At 38.0% G+C, this 15,524-nt stretch overlaps 1 protein-coding gene across 1 annotated transcript; it reads right to left on the bottom strand.

The window, feature by feature from the left end:
* Positions 1 to 440: 440 nt before the first annotated feature.
* LOC126726687 (GDP-L-galactose phosphorylase 1-like) lies at positions 441 to 13,928 on the bottom strand. Its single transcript, XM_050432011.1, has 8 exons — positions 13,734 to 13,928; positions 12,663 to 13,121; positions 4,777 to 4,898; positions 4,637 to 4,696; positions 4,294 to 4,524; positions 3,110 to 3,289; positions 1,845 to 2,096; positions 441 to 846 (listed from the first exon to the last, which is right to left on the bottom strand). Exons 2-8 carry the CDS (start codon positions 12,751 to 12,753, stop codon positions 649 to 651), a joined length of 1,134 nt encoding a protein of 377 aa, XP_050287968.1. The 5' UTR covers positions 12,754 to 13,121; positions 13,734 to 13,928; the 3' UTR covers positions 441 to 648.
* Between the last annotated feature and the right edge of the window lie 1,596 nt (positions 13,929 to 15,524).

The raw sequence follows: 15,524 nt of genomic DNA on the forward strand, positions 1-15,524 counted from the left end.
AGGACCAAAATAAAATTGATTTGATATTTAACATCATAAAAAAACAGTTAAGGTTTTTCATTGAATTGATTTTTGGAGCATGAACTTCTAGAAACGCGTTGTATGTCTCGGTATCAAATTCCAAACTACGAAGCGCTTTGAATTATTTCCATGTCACTGGCCCAATGTCCACTGGTGCCTTCAGTGGAGTTGGGTCATGATGTCTCAACCAATCCCAACAAATAAAATGCTAATATGGTCGCGCAATAAGGAAACCACCTTCAATCTTACTCTCCTGCCCTTGATTTGGGGGGGAAAAAAAGGCTTTATAAATCCTCCTCTCATCCAAAGGTTAGTTTCATCACATCAAATCCAAAATAAAGTACCTTACTATGAACAACATCACGAATCCCACTTCTTTCATGTTTATTATTATATATCTGAGTTCCAAGGCACGAGAATGTTTGAAAGATAGAATCACATTAACCATAAAGAATCAACAAATACTCATGCATTACATTCATCAAAGGTCCCAAATTCAAGTAACAAACTAATCCACAACATTGCAAGAGCACAAGAATGTTTGAAAACAAGATCGTGTTAACCATAAAGTATCAACAGAAGTCAAATGGACATCTATTGTGCCGCATGTTCAGCAAAGGTGCAAATTCAAGCGGCAAACTTATCAGCAATACTGCAACAGAGCTCCTTCACTACTTGAAAGCCTTCATCATCAAGAGAGACATCACGTAGCTTATTAAGCATAGTCTCCTCAGTGGCTTGATCAAATTCAGACCTTGATTGAAACAAAAAATAACCTCCGCACTCCCAAGCTGATAGGGTCCCAGAGTTTGCCATATTTTGCATCTGCACAGAATCAATCACTGATTAGCAAACACTCAGTCAATCCAAAACCAATGGCAGAGCACATTTGATCCTCCGGCGTTGCATCAACTTTGCATGGTAACTAAATCAGCAAGAAATTCACATGCATATTCATGAAAAGATACATTATACAAATAGAGGAAAAAGCATCTCCAAAAAAGCAAAATTATGTGCTGCTCATCGGAACTCAGCACAACTGCACAAGCATAATGACAGTTGCCAGAATGTAAATATTAAAGAAAATGTAGAAGCCATAAAAAGTGATTATTTTTTTAATAAAAAAAATTGTATGTTACCCACGCTGGCACCCACTACCCTAGGGTCCGTTTGGGAACAGTTTATTTAACTGAAACTGAAACTTTTTACTGAAAATACTGTAAAATAAAAAATAAAAAAATAAAACTATAAGCTAGCTAAATAGTTCAGTGAGACCCATGAATAGTACCAAAAAATACAATGGGACCCATAAATAGTAACAAAAATAAGCTAAAAACTTTAATAAGCTATGAGTTTCATCACTTCCCAAACACACTCTAATCTCCTCACTATTATAGAAGAAGATGTGTCATTTGACATAGAGCTCAATGGCTGGTATATGTGTAATTCAAAACCAAACATTTGCTTCTGATTTCAAATTTGAACAAAATAAAAAAGCAAAAAGGAAATTCAACCGTACATAGACAAATGTTTTTGCTGTAAGTAACACAGATATCAAAAAGATTGTTTTAAATTCTCTCAAAGGGCACATAAGGGATGAAATATAGGACAAGTAAGAGGTTCAAAATAAATTGTACATTGTCTACCTATTCCTGCCATACTCCTAAAGTGCACCTCAATCTGCAAAATTTTCAGTGTCCAGCAAAAAAATAGGAGATCCAAGTTTCAATTTAAACTAATGGTTACAAATCACTCCTAGGATGAAGTATGTAGTAAAGAAAGAAAAAATTTTAAGCTTAAAATGAGACTATAGGCCATCTTACCTGAAGAAACAAAAAGATCTTTTTACCACAATCGGATATCAGCAAATTATATGGAATGCTCTTCTCCTGTAATTGACAACATATCTCAACAAGAACCTCCACCATTCTCTTAAATTTTTTGTTACTCTCAAACAATAGGGTCTTAATGGGGAAATCTGTAACGGCAGAGATACGCATCCCCCTCCTCCCCTCATGGAAAAAAGTATCAACAGGTGTCAGCTCCACAGGTAAAGGGCTTGGAAAGTAGCAGGCCTGCATCATCAAAGGAGGAAAAAATACATTTTCAATCATAAACCAAGCAGAATAAAATTTTGCAGGCCTGCATCATCAAAGGAGGAAAAAAATGCATTTTCAATCATAAGCCAAGCAGAATAAAATTTTTGGCACAGGAAATACTCTTTTTAGTTTTTAAAATATACTGCTACAACACCAAACACATACTCTAGGAACAACTAAAAGGTACCTAAGTATGCAGTATGTACAGTTCATAAACCATATCTTCAATGTTGTCAAAATTTTATTATCAGAAACCAAACTAACTGCTTCACCTCCATCCTCTATTAAGTTAAATGATAAATGCCAATTAGGTATTGAAAAAAAAAAAACTGTTGAGATTCCTGTACTTCTGTTGTTATATACTAACAATGTACTTATAAGGTGACACATTTAACAATGCTTACATGAGAAGTTCAAATTGGTTTATTTTATAATTTGACATGCAGCATCAAACTTGTCTTCTCAATCTTAAAAGAGTTGACACCATCATGTTAAGTTTTTTTTTTTTTTTTACTTGTCTTCTCAATCTTAAAAGAGTTGACACCATCATGTTAAGAATTTTTTTTATAAGTATATGTGAAACACCCACACCCGCTCCCCCAAGGATGTTTGTGTGTGTATTCACTAACCAGAAAGTTGTCTTGTAAATTCAAGAACAAAAAAAATGAATTAATTAAAGTAGGTTATAAAGAGAAAGACTTAATCAATTACTAGACAAATGTCAAATCTACCATGGCCCCACTTGTGGAGACATTCATCAAATGTTAGGTTTATTTCAGACCTTGTGGAGAAACAGATACCACAAGTCGTTAATGCATCCTCATAAATTCACAAGAAAACACATAGGGAAAACTTTTTTTCTAAGACCACAATAACCTTATGCAACAAAGCTTCACAAATTATCAGGCGAAAAGAACATCATCAGTTGCCAAATTAACAGTGTCATGCTGAAAGAAGTGAAAAATCAACAACTATAAGTAATCTCATACCTCAAAATATCGATGAGAAGTACCAGCTGTAGGACAGTCATAGAACAAGCGAAAGGAGCAATTATTGATTTCAACTGCAAACCTTGCAACCATTTCCAAAGATTTTGTATCTAGGACCTGGGCCAAACTATCTGAGCCACAAGGCACCAGGAAGACATGGCCGTATTCCACAGGGATTTCCTAGAAAATAAAGTTGATTATCAATCAAATCTTACCCTAGAGAATGTCATTAGAACATATAAACCTGCATAACTAATTGCAATCAGCATCTATAACAAATTATTCCCACACATGATACGAATATAATACACAGTTACAAAACCATACGAACACAGCTGCACAGCAACACATTAATTCTTGTAAACATAGATATAAGAATTAATTAATTAATACTATTAGGGTTATTTATTAGTTTTAGGTATGAAAATAATAATGCCAAAAAACATTTGAAATAACAAAACCTTAGTCCCATAACATTTGAAAAGATATCAACAAACCAATTTATGATTAGATGAAATATTGTAATTTTCCTCCAAAATTTTGGTATCTAATTTAGAAGTACATGATCTTAGGAATGCAATAAATTTTTATCCAAAAATTTGTTTTGTTTGGCCTCTTTAATAGAACAAAATTTTGTCAAGTTACTGGGCTTCAACAAGTTTCCCATCAATCCAGACACAAGCCATGGCCCAAAAATTGATTTATTTTGTCATTCAACCTAAGCTCAATTTCTTTGGTCAACTTAACAATTAAAATCCCAGTCAGTGTCACAGAGTACAGTGCTTAGTCAAAAAATAAAAATAAGTGTCACGGAGGATAACGGCATCCTAGCCCCTCGTTTGGTCAAACCACCCCCTGCCCTAAAGACCCAACCTCTCTCTCTCTCTTTTAAATCTATCTTCTCCCTCCCATCCATAATCCTCCACTGAATCTCACATCCTCAAGATCTCTCACTCCATCCTCTTCAACCATGACTTCTCCTCTGATGTTCACACTTCAAAGTATTTGTGTACAATACATGTGGGACACATACACTCCAGGGAGTTTGCCAAGTTCCTGCTTCCTAAGTTAGGATCATATGTTTGCATAATTATTGAACCTGATGAGCACCATGAGTCATGATAATTGCATGAAGATGATTAAAACTACATATATAAACACAAGCCATAAACCCTCCACCTTACATTAATAATAATCAAGACAGCCCCATCAGGCATAGCAGCAGAAGGAATAAGCTCAGGTATTGCCATTTCACCACTTGCAACATAAAAGAGAAACTCCTCTTGATGTTTTGTCCATTGAAACTCAGAGAGATTCCCTTGACCACAAATTTTATCTGGCTCAGGTTTGGGCACATAATCCATACCCAGTCTTTCATTCAACTGGGCAATAAACTTTCTCCTGCCAAAAATCACCTGCATAAAGTATCTAAATAAATAAGTGCTTCTGTGGTGATTAAATCTGGACCCATGTAAAAGGAACAAACAGCTTATATCAGAAGAAGATGATTAGTGCAGCATAACCTACCTTAATTTCAGAGGTTGTCACATCATATCTGAGAACGCCTTTCCACATTTTATCTTCCCACTGGCAATGTAATAAAAGAGCACATATATTATAGCTAGACCTCAATAAATATCAATGTTTATATTTGTTTTGAATCTCACCTGAGCAAGAAGAAGAGAATCTAGTGCACTTTGTTCGTCTTCTGGAATGCATACGTGTCCTTCAAATGGACTATCATCCAAAAGAGATTGGCTACTGAAGCGATAAAGAGGAATCCTGATATCTGAGCAAATTAAACAATCAAAATGAATTTATGTGAAAGAAGATGTTAGCTAATCCCAAGATTTATAAACCAAACCACCATTTTCTTAAAAAAAGTGGATTCATTCATTTTTTTTTTTTTGATAAGTAATAAAGAAGTATATTCAAAAATCTACCTCATGAAAACAGAGGCAGAGCAGACAATACAGAGAGAGAAACAAACAGAAAAAGAAAAGAGAACAAGAAAACAACAAAGAACTAAATACAAAGGAGAGAACAAAGGAACAAAGGGAGGGAATCACTAGAGGTGAGTCCCCAAGCCCTAGACCAATCAAATAGAGAACCACAAAAATAAGCGAGCAACTGGTCATCGGATTTGTCCCTGTCCTCAAAAGTTCGCCAATTCCGCTCCCTCCAAATACACCACATTAGGCACAACGGAGCTAAATTCCAAATGCTAGAAGAGTGCTTTCCAAACCAGTTCCACCAACTGAAGAGCATTTCTGCAACCGATCTAGGCAAGACCCAAGAAATCCCAAAAGATCTGAAAATCAAGCTCCACAACTTATATGCTTTTTCACAATGGAGAAGCAAATGGTTCACCGTCTCCCCATTGCAACGACACATAATACACCAATCAACCAGCTCAAAGCCTCTGCACCGCAAAGTGTCCCTGTAAGAATCTTCTCCCAAGCAGCAGTCCAAACAAAGAAAGAGACGTGCGTAGGGGCCTTAACCTTCCAAATACCTTTCCAAGGAAAAGTAAAAGGAGAGGGACTTCGAAGCTTGTCATAAAAGGAGCGAATGTTGAAATCCCCCTTCTTCGACAATTTCCAAATCATGCGGTCTCCTTGCTCGGAGTGAGGTAAACAAGAATCCAAGGTATGGAGAAATTCATCCACCTCTCCCATCTCCCAATCATTAGGATCCCTAAGAAAAGGAACCTTCCAACTTCTACGAGCCTCGGTCCCCAATCTTTCGAGAGACGAGGCCACAGAAGCCTCTCTATTAGTGACAATCCCATACACAACCGGGAAGGAAAGATGGAGTGGAGAGTCCCCACACCACTGATCTGTCCAAAACTTCACTCTATCCCCCACCCCTATCTCAAACCGGATAAACTTGCTAAAAACCTCCCGACCTTTTCGGATACTTCTCCATAAACCACACCCATGAACACCCCTACCCAACTTGGAAGACCAACCCCCCCACTCTTCCCCAAACTTCAAAGCTACAACCCTCCTCCATAGACGAGTCTCCTCAACCCCAAACCGCCATAACCACTTCCCAAGTAAAGCTTTATTAAAGGTAGTTAGTTTCCTAATACCCAAGCCACCATTAACCTTAGGAGCACACACCTTATCCCACCCCACCAAATGAACCTTCGACTCCCCCCACAGGAAGTCCCTCTGAATCTTCTCAATTTTATTAGCCACATGCGACGGTATGGTGAAAAGAGATAAATAGTAAGTAGGAAGGCTGGAAAGCGTACTCTTGAGCAGCGTCAATCTTCCACCTTTTGACAATTACAACTTCTTCCACCCCGCCAACCTCCGATTAATCTTCTCCAAGATAGGATTCCAAATAGAAGGGGACTTATGAGAAGCCCCCAACGGCATACCAAGGTAGGTCATAGGCAAGGACCCAATCCGGCAACCCAAAATCTCTGCCAAGGCATGAATATTATTAACCTCCCCTACTGGAACCACCTCACTCTTCAAGACATTAACCTTCAAACTAGTCACAGCCTGAAAACAAAGGAAAAGCATCCGCACATGAAGGATCTGCTCCACTTCCGCATCACAAAACAAAATAGTATCATCCGTAAATAGAAGGTGCGAGACACATTCCCCTTCACCCCGTCTTCCAACAGCCTTGAAACCCCTAATCAGGCCAGCACCTTCAACTCTTTTCAACATCCTACTTAAGACCTCCATTATGACTAGAAATAACATTGGAGATAGCGGATCCCCTTGTCTCTGACCCCTCGTGCTCCCAAAAAAGTCAGCTGGAGCCCCATTAATCAAAATAGAAAACTGGACTGTCGAGATACAAGTGCGGATCCATCTACACCACTTCTCCCCGAAGCCCATTCTCTTCAAAAGGTCTAAAAGAGCCTCCCAATTCACATGATCATAAGCTTTCTCAATGTCTAGCTTACAAATAACCCCCGGGATCTTACTCTTCACTCGACTATCAACACACTCATTGGCAATAAGAACTGAGTCAAGAATCTATCTTCCTCCCACAAAACTATTCTGAGACTCAGAAATCAGATGATCTAAAACCAATTTCAAATGATTCGCCAAAACCTTAGACAGGATCTTGTACAAGCTCCCCACCAAGCTAATAGGCCTGAAATCTCGAATATTGGAAGCATCATTCTTCTTAGGAATAAGAACTAAGAAGGTAGCATTCAAAGATTTCTCAAACTTACTATGTTGATAGAACTCCTCAAAAACTGCTAGGACATCCCTTTCCACCACTCTCCAACAATGGTGGAAAAAGGCCATAGAAAAGCCGTCTCGACCTGGAGCTTTATCTCTAACCAACTCGTTAACGGCTAGAAGAATTTCCTCCTTCTCAAACCTCCTTTCAAGCCAACCCCTCTCCGACCCATCTATCTGATCAAACTCCAAACCTTCCACAAAAGGCCTCCATTCCTCCGTCTTCTGATACAAATTTTTATAAAAGTTTACTACCTGGGCAGCCACCTCGGATTCCTCCTCATAAATCACCCCATCCACCTCCAAAATACTCAGATTATTATACCTTCTGCGGGAATTAGCCACCCTATGGAAAAATTTAGTATTATTATCTCCTTCCTTAATCCATAACATCCTTGATTTCTGTCTCCATGAGATTCCTTCCAAAGAGAGAAGATTCTTAACTTCAGATCTCACCACATCTCTCTCACAAGCCTCAGCATCAGAGAGGCCAAATTCCCCTTCCTTGGCATCAAAGGATTTCAGAGCCTCTAATAAATGTGACTTTTTGCGCCCAACATGACCAAACTCCAACCGGTTCCACTGAATGATATCTTCTTTCAAAGCCTTCAGCTTTTTGGCAAACACAAAACTAGGAGTACCAGAGAAGGAATGACGATTCCACCAAGAATGAACTCTATCAATAAACCCATCCGACTTTAGCCACATATTCTCAAACCTGAACGGACTTTTACCCCTCGCCATTCCCCCTACCTCCACAAGAATTGGGCAATGATCTAAAACAGGACGAGGTAAAATCCGTTAGGTCACATTCGGGAAGTGCTTTTCCCAATCATGAGACACCAAAACTCTGTCTATCCTAGACATCGAGGGCTGATCTGAACCGCTAGACCAAGTATATCTCCCACCCTCCAAAGGCAAGTCAATCAAGTTAAGATCCCCAATGAACTCCGAAAATAGTTCCATGGCCGGAGTAAGACGAGAATAACCCAACCGTTCACTAGGGAAACGAACAATATTAAAATCCCCGATGCAACACCAAGGGACATTCCAATAATGCTGAACACCAACCAACTCGTCCCACATTAGACCCCTCTCATTATTGTCAACTGGGCCATAAACCCCCGAACACGCCCAAGTGAAACCGTCCCCGACCCCACGCCACCGAACAGACATAGAGAAAGAACCCACCAAACACTCCGACCTCTCTAAGACCCTCCTATCCCACATCAACAAAACCCCACCCGCCGTCTGGACAGCGTCTAACGCCACCCAATCCATTAAAGGACAACTCCATAAGCTACCAACCAACTGTCTGTCCAGGCCAGCAAGCTTAGTTTCTTGAAGGCAGATTACATCACACTTCCAATCACGCAATAAATTTTTCACTATCAAACGTTTCCGACCGTCATTCAGACCCCTAACATTCCAAGAAAGAATTTTCAAATTCATAAAGACAATACAACCCCAACTGACCAATAACTCAGCAGCCAGCCCGCTGCCTACCATCATAATTAACCGAAGATTGCAAATTCCTCAGTTCCCTCTTCCCTTTCTCCTTAAAAATGACAACATTTCTAGTAGCAGTAGCTTTCCTGTTCAACTCTTTGGCAGCCTCCGTCTCCCTCTCAATCTTTTGTAGCAAGGCAATACATAAGTTCTCATGCCGGCAAAAAGGCAGCCCCACCAGTTTACTAAACCTAGGGAGTTTGTTCTTCACCCATCTAGAAATATCCAACATGTTCACACTCTCCACTGCCTCATTACTCCAATTCAACTCAGCTGCCAAAGGGAACCCAAAGGGCGTGATAGATAACAGAGGAGTTGATAAACTATCCTCTCCCCCCAAACCCATATCTGAGTTGTTCAGTTCGTCCTCCACCAAATCACTCACCTCAGAAACAGCACATAAAGCCTTCGTGGGAGACTCCGCTGAGCTGGGTTGCACAATTGCAAGGGCAGCATTCGGCTTGGAGATGACACAACTGTCCCAGCCACCTTCAGCCCCAATGTTGTCCCTCAAGCCCACAAGCCCAGCCCTTGATAAACTCAGAAAGAAATCAGATAAAAACCTTTCTGCCGATGACCCCGACGGCACCTTATCAGACTTACCCGATGACACCGAGTGCACATCGGAACTAATTCTATCGGAGGAGGGGCCGTCAGCCTTGATCGAAGGGATCAAAGACTCGCCGGAGCAAGAACCGGTGGAGCAGGGGTCACCAGCCTTTCCCGGTGTCATCGGAAGCTCGTCGAAGCTGAATCCGGCAGAGGAAGGGCCGTCGGCCTCCACCAGCTGCAACGGAGACTCAACGGACCCAGTCCCGGCAATGGGGAGACCAGTGTCCCTTCCCGGTGGCTCCAAGAGCTCGTCGGAGCTGGAACCGGCGACGAAGGGGCCGTCGGCCACCAACAGAGGCATCGCACTCCGGTCCGACGCTCCTTGCTGGTGACGAGCCTTGGGGCAAGCCTCTATTGCCAGAACCTGGGCTGATTTACCTTCCCCAGCCAGAGAACTCTCACCCATTTCAAACAAGCTTGGGCCTGAGTAAAAAGAACCCATCACTGGGCTTGTTCCACGGCCCAAACCTGGCCTAAGAGCTTCCTGTTTGGTTCCTTGAGGAGCCCAATTAAGGACCTTAGAAGCATCAGTGATGCATTCCCATTCCACTTCACGTGCCATCCCTCTGATCTTTGAAACTCCCCCTTTCTTTCTAACCCAAGAGACCCGTCTCCTCCCTATCACATCAACCTCTATGACAAGACCTCTCCCTGACCAGCAAGATCTCCTAAAATCAGACTTCTTCCCCTTTTCATCAGCTTTTGAATTCAAAAAGCTTGGGAGATGTAACCTAGTATCTGCCAGCTTCTGCTTACCCACCTCAACCACCTCACTCAACCGTTGCTCCCTCCAAATCCTTCCCACCACCTCCAACCTTTCAGACTTGCTCACTGGAATTTCCCCCACTTTTGCACCTGAGAGTTTTAGATTCTCCCCTTTTTTCTCCTTTCCTAGCTGTGTTAACTTCTCTTTGGCTGTGAGTCCAAGATGTGACAGCTGCTTTCTATCCTCAGTTCTTCCATGAAAGCCTTGTACAACTTCAGCAAAAGTTCTAGAGTTTTGATCCTCCAGATTATACTTCCGCGCCTGAGGAATGAATTTAGGAGGACCATTTCCACCCACTGCATATTGAGAAGGAAACAACAATTTCCTTAGTTCTAGACCAAAAACCCTCCAACCATATCTCTCTTTGCCTTCCGGTATAATAATCGATCTCCTAGGCCCACCAGCTTTGAGTTTAGTTAACAGCAAGAACTGGCCTGAGGAGTTGGAACACCATTGGAGAGTGAAGGCAGTGTCACCCTCTCTAATAGTGAAAAACTGCTTGGAGCTCTTCCCAACAACAAAGTGTTCAATGCAAAACATCAGCCAATGGGCTGCATTCTTGCTCATGAAAACTGATCTCATGGCAAACTTGCCCCTCTCAAAAATCCTTAATAAGAAAAAACGACCCCCTTCCTCTACAACTAATTGAAAAGATTTAGACTCAATGAGAAAGCTACGAACCCCCCCCCCCCCCCCCATTGCACTCTTCTCACCAACTTCCCAGCCGCTCTATCACACAAAATATACCTTCCTTCTTTTCTTTCACTAACTATGCATCCAACACTCCACGGATTCATTCATAATAAAGTGACAAAATTATACGTTGGCCATCAACCACCACTATCCTCCTCCTTTTTCTAGGCTTGGGAGCAGTAACAAAATAAATGACACTAAGCACATAAACGATTTTCCTTAAAAAAAATTAAAAACAAAGAAAACAAATATGGAATTCAGTTCATCCATCACTACTATGATATAAAGTGGTGTTATTATATACTGTTACTATAATCCGTGAATAGATTCAATTACATCTTTGTTTACCTACCCACCATTCTTATATATTTTCCTGTAAGATTAGACCAATTTTCAAATCAAGGCACCCACTTTCCCTAACACTGGCTCCAAAAATAAACAGAAGAAATGAAAGAAAGCATCTGTGTTTGGTACCAACTATACAGCAATATAATTATTCACTACTCTTAATGACAGCAGCCTCATCAAAACTGTTAATTTGTCAACTAGTTTTTAATTGCAGAAGCATCTACCCTATGTTTCACAAACTACCTTTCTGTAGAGAGAATCAATATCCTATAAACCCAACAAATACAGACACATAAACAACTTTATGACTTCCCATAATTCACATAACAAAACCACGTAAACAAGCAATCAAGAAGTACAATACCAAAAAAAAAAAAAAAAAAATTAGGCATACACAAACTAAAGCCAGCCCACACCATCCCCTGAAATAATCTGATGTCCGCAAAGCTACCTCCTCCAAGATAATCCATTATATTAAGAATATATTTTAAGTGATGATTGAGGAAAGAGACAAGAATACTTTAGTAGGATGTAGATGAGCACAAGTACATTGATAATGCTCAAGTAATCCTTATAAAAGCAACTCGGATTACATGATACAAATATAACATAATTCAGTAAAAAGCAACAGCCCTATTTCATTTTTCACTTTAGCTGTATTCAGAACCAAAAAGAAACAGTGGTATACAATTTACAAAAATTATAGAATTTCACAAAAATTTTAGATTCCAAACATTTCCAAAACATCAAAATATTCCTACTGATATACTGTGTGGAACCACCACCACACCATTGAGGCATCATTGCAGCCACCACTCCCTTCCATCAAAAAATAAACATGGCCGATGTCAAATTCCCCATCCCCCACAATAACACCATCGGCACTGCCGCTATGATAATCATTCTATATTCTTTTTAATCACCATTACTAAACAACTTCCCAGTTCAATTAAATTCAAAACATTAATCCCAACATATTCTTATAAAAAGATCAAGTTGCTTGTTTCAGAGATGACAAATAAATTTAAACATGTGATCATTCCAGTATTTATAAACAAAAGAAAAAATGGAATGCAATCATACTATGCCGACATTTGGCAGTCCAAATTTTTTTTTTTTCAGGTCCCCAATTTTTCATAGAATGTCTTATGAATTTAATGGAGACATAAATATAAGTGTTTGATTATAAGCAAACAAACTTTACCAAAAAATCTAATCAAGGTTAAGCATTTTGATCTAAAAAATATAGAAACAAAAATAGTGGAATATCATAGATACAAGTCCCCGTGATGAACAAAAGCAGGAATGTACTAGAAGAAACAGCCATGAAATCTAAAAACTTTAAACATCAAAGAATCTTTACAGCTTACTAATATATTAACAAGAAGGGTTAGATCGCAACTGTACTGACCTCGAAAACAGAACCGAGGACACTTCAATTGCTCAGGGATTGCACCTTTTGAAACCAAATTGTCATCTTCAACCTGCTTAACTGTAACCATGATTGTATATATAGCGTGCAAACTAACCAGTACAAAAACCAAAAGAAACCTATTCAATGTAGCAATTAGCACCCTCTATGAGCAGGGAAAGTTAGATCAATTGGGTGTGACTTTTAGCACCCGCCACCAGCAAGGAAGGTGAGATCTGCCGGATGCCCACCAGCTGAAGGTAGGGCACCACGACCACCGTGAAACGTAGGAGACGCAATCAAGAACTTAGGACAGGCCTGCACACATTCTTTGCCCCATCTAGTGTTAATGCAACCTTCTTCCTTTCTTAGAGCCGTGTTTGAATAAACGAAGCCAGCCCTTACTGGACTAGCGAATTCCTCTCCGACCTTAACAAGTCGTCTTGAAACAAAACTGGCCTAAAATAATAATAATACTAATAAATCATCACAAACCTCATAAGCCTCTAAAGTCTGAATCTTTTTCAACTTTTATTGCTGGGAACCCAATGTCCCATTATTCAAATTGTTTCAAATAATGAAATTGAATACACAAATACATATATTTCAGATTAAAAGTAGGAATAACAACAAATTTGAGTTCTTAAATCCACATATAAAAAAATAAGAGTCAATACTCAGGATTATAAATTATGCATAATAGAAAACCAAATATGGGATTCAATATTCCATAATATTTAGCTCAAAATGAGCTTGATTTCTTTAAATGTTGATGAAATTTCAATAATAAACAGAAAAAAATTAATGCAAACATTTCGCCATTATTTAAAGGAATAAGTAAAACCCCATTAATTCTAAGAGCAAAAAATTAATCATTTGGGGCTAAAAATTCAATCTTTGAATAAATTCAAGCATTCTCAGAATTATTTTCGAAACCCTAAGGAAAAAAGAAAAAAAAAAACCACAATTTGATAACACCAAAAAAAAAAAAAAATCAATGAGGTCAATGCGATTATTGAACAAGTCAATGAATAATAATAATAATAATAATAATAATAATATAATTATTACCTCGAAAATTTTGCCGTAAAGTGAGGAAATTCTAAGAATGACACTGCAATTCGGAGAAATTAAGAACAATGGGATTGGAGACCAAACGAAAGGGGATGAGATGAAAGGAAGGATAAGAAAACGTGAGATATATGGGTCGATGTGAATCGATAAAAGGATCCTACTGATGACATGCATATATGGGTGTCTATTCTGCTGACACGGGTTTCTCAAATCCTATGGTCATTTTTTAAACCAAAAAGAACCTGACACGTGCAAAACATGGCTAAGTTTTCTTATTTAAAGCAAACATAAAAATTACATCTTTTTAAGTTTGATCTAAAAAAAAAAATTACTATTAAAAAAATTAATATTATTAAATTATTAAATTTCTTTCGGGGAAAAAAAGGTAGAAGACAGTCAACACTTGTTTGGTTTAGGTTAATGTCAGTTAGGCAGGATCAAAACATTTCAAAATTGACCAAATTTAAACCTTAAATTATTACTCATTTTTCCTCTCTTTGTTGCCGTGATTAGGGACCAACTTAATCAATTTTGAAATGCCTTAGACCCAGTGACGGAGCCACTTGATGACCAAGGGGCATGGGCCTCCCAAAATTTTTGAAAAAATAATTTTTTTTTTTAAATATCCTAAAAGTTTTGTAAATTTTTAAATAATCTTATCATTTTGGTTCCTCATACCTGATAATATACATATATATTTAAGAAAGTTTAAAAATAAACTTAATTTTCATTTAAATAAAATACAATCCATAAATACATATGTCAATAAATTACAATAATTAAACATTCATTATCTTTAAAATGAACACATAAGTATTTTAACAATTATCTCAACAAATAAAAGGGAAAAAATTGAGTTATAAAGTATTGTATATTACTATTTTACATTTCACACACACACACACACAAAAATTTATATATGGCTCCCCCAAAAATAAATTCCTAGCTCCGCCACTGCTTGGACCTAGGTGGATTGTTATTTTGGTTCTATAAGTTTGATCAATTATTAATTCAGTTCTATAAGTTACACTTTTTATCATTTTGATCTTGTAAATTTACATTTGTTGTCACACTTAGTCCTTATTAACAATGACTTTTTTTAACAAAATTGATGAGGACTAACAATGACAACAAATGTGAAATTATGAGACCAAAATGATGAAAATAAAACTTAGAAGGCCAAATTGACGATTGGTCAAAATTAAATGGTGTAAATTTTTTTAACTTGCAAATGAAGGGTTTTTTTTTATAATTTGACAATTGGAGGGGGAGAATTTGCACTTTGAATATCTTTATTTGAGACAATGAGAAATGTCACTTAAGTTACAAAACTTTAAGCACATATGAAGTATTTTGAACGCATTCGGGATTTGCTTAAAAAAATTTACTTCTTGCTTTTTGCCTCAATTCTAATCAGTAATTTAAATAAATAACTAGTTTTTAGCTTTTTATAACACATTTAACATAAAAATTACCAAAAATCATATCTTTTGATAAACACTATATAAATAATTACCGAAATTTAAGCAAAAGCCAAACACACCTTTTATAAACTAATAAATATGTGCTAAGATTAAGATAAATATTAAAATCTTTACCTATCTTTTTTATCACTTAAAACTTTTTACCTTGTGTGTGTTTTTCAAAAAAAAAAAATTAGTTATCTTATCCCACATTGCTTAAAAGAGTATCTTGTGTGCAGTATAACTTATCTCACCATCCCTTACCAGTTATTATAACTTTTGAGTGGAGTTTTGTGGTGTGTATTTGTGTTAGAATCCCATAATC

Source organism: Quercus robur, chromosome 5 (genome assembly GCF_932294415.1).
Source record: "Quercus robur chromosome 5, dhQueRobu3.1, whole genome shotgun sequence".
Taxonomy (NCBI): Eukaryota; Viridiplantae; Streptophyta; class Magnoliopsida; order Fagales; family Fagaceae; genus Quercus; species Quercus robur.

Bases quoted from the DNA above. Each gene is read 5' to 3' on its own strand.
- LOC126726687 (XM_050432011.1), bottom strand. From the start codon at position 12,753: ATGGTTACAGTTAAGCAGGTTGAAGATGACAATTTGGTTTCAAAAGGT. The intron at 4,899-12,662 runs GTCAGTACAGTT...TAATTTGCTCAG, and splicing joins TCCTCGGTTCTGTTTTCGAG to ATATCAGGATTCCTCTTTAT. The intron at 4,697-4,776 runs GTGAGATTCAAA...TTACATTGCCAG, and splicing joins ATTCTCTTCTTCTTGCTCAG to TGGGAAGATAAAATGTGGAA.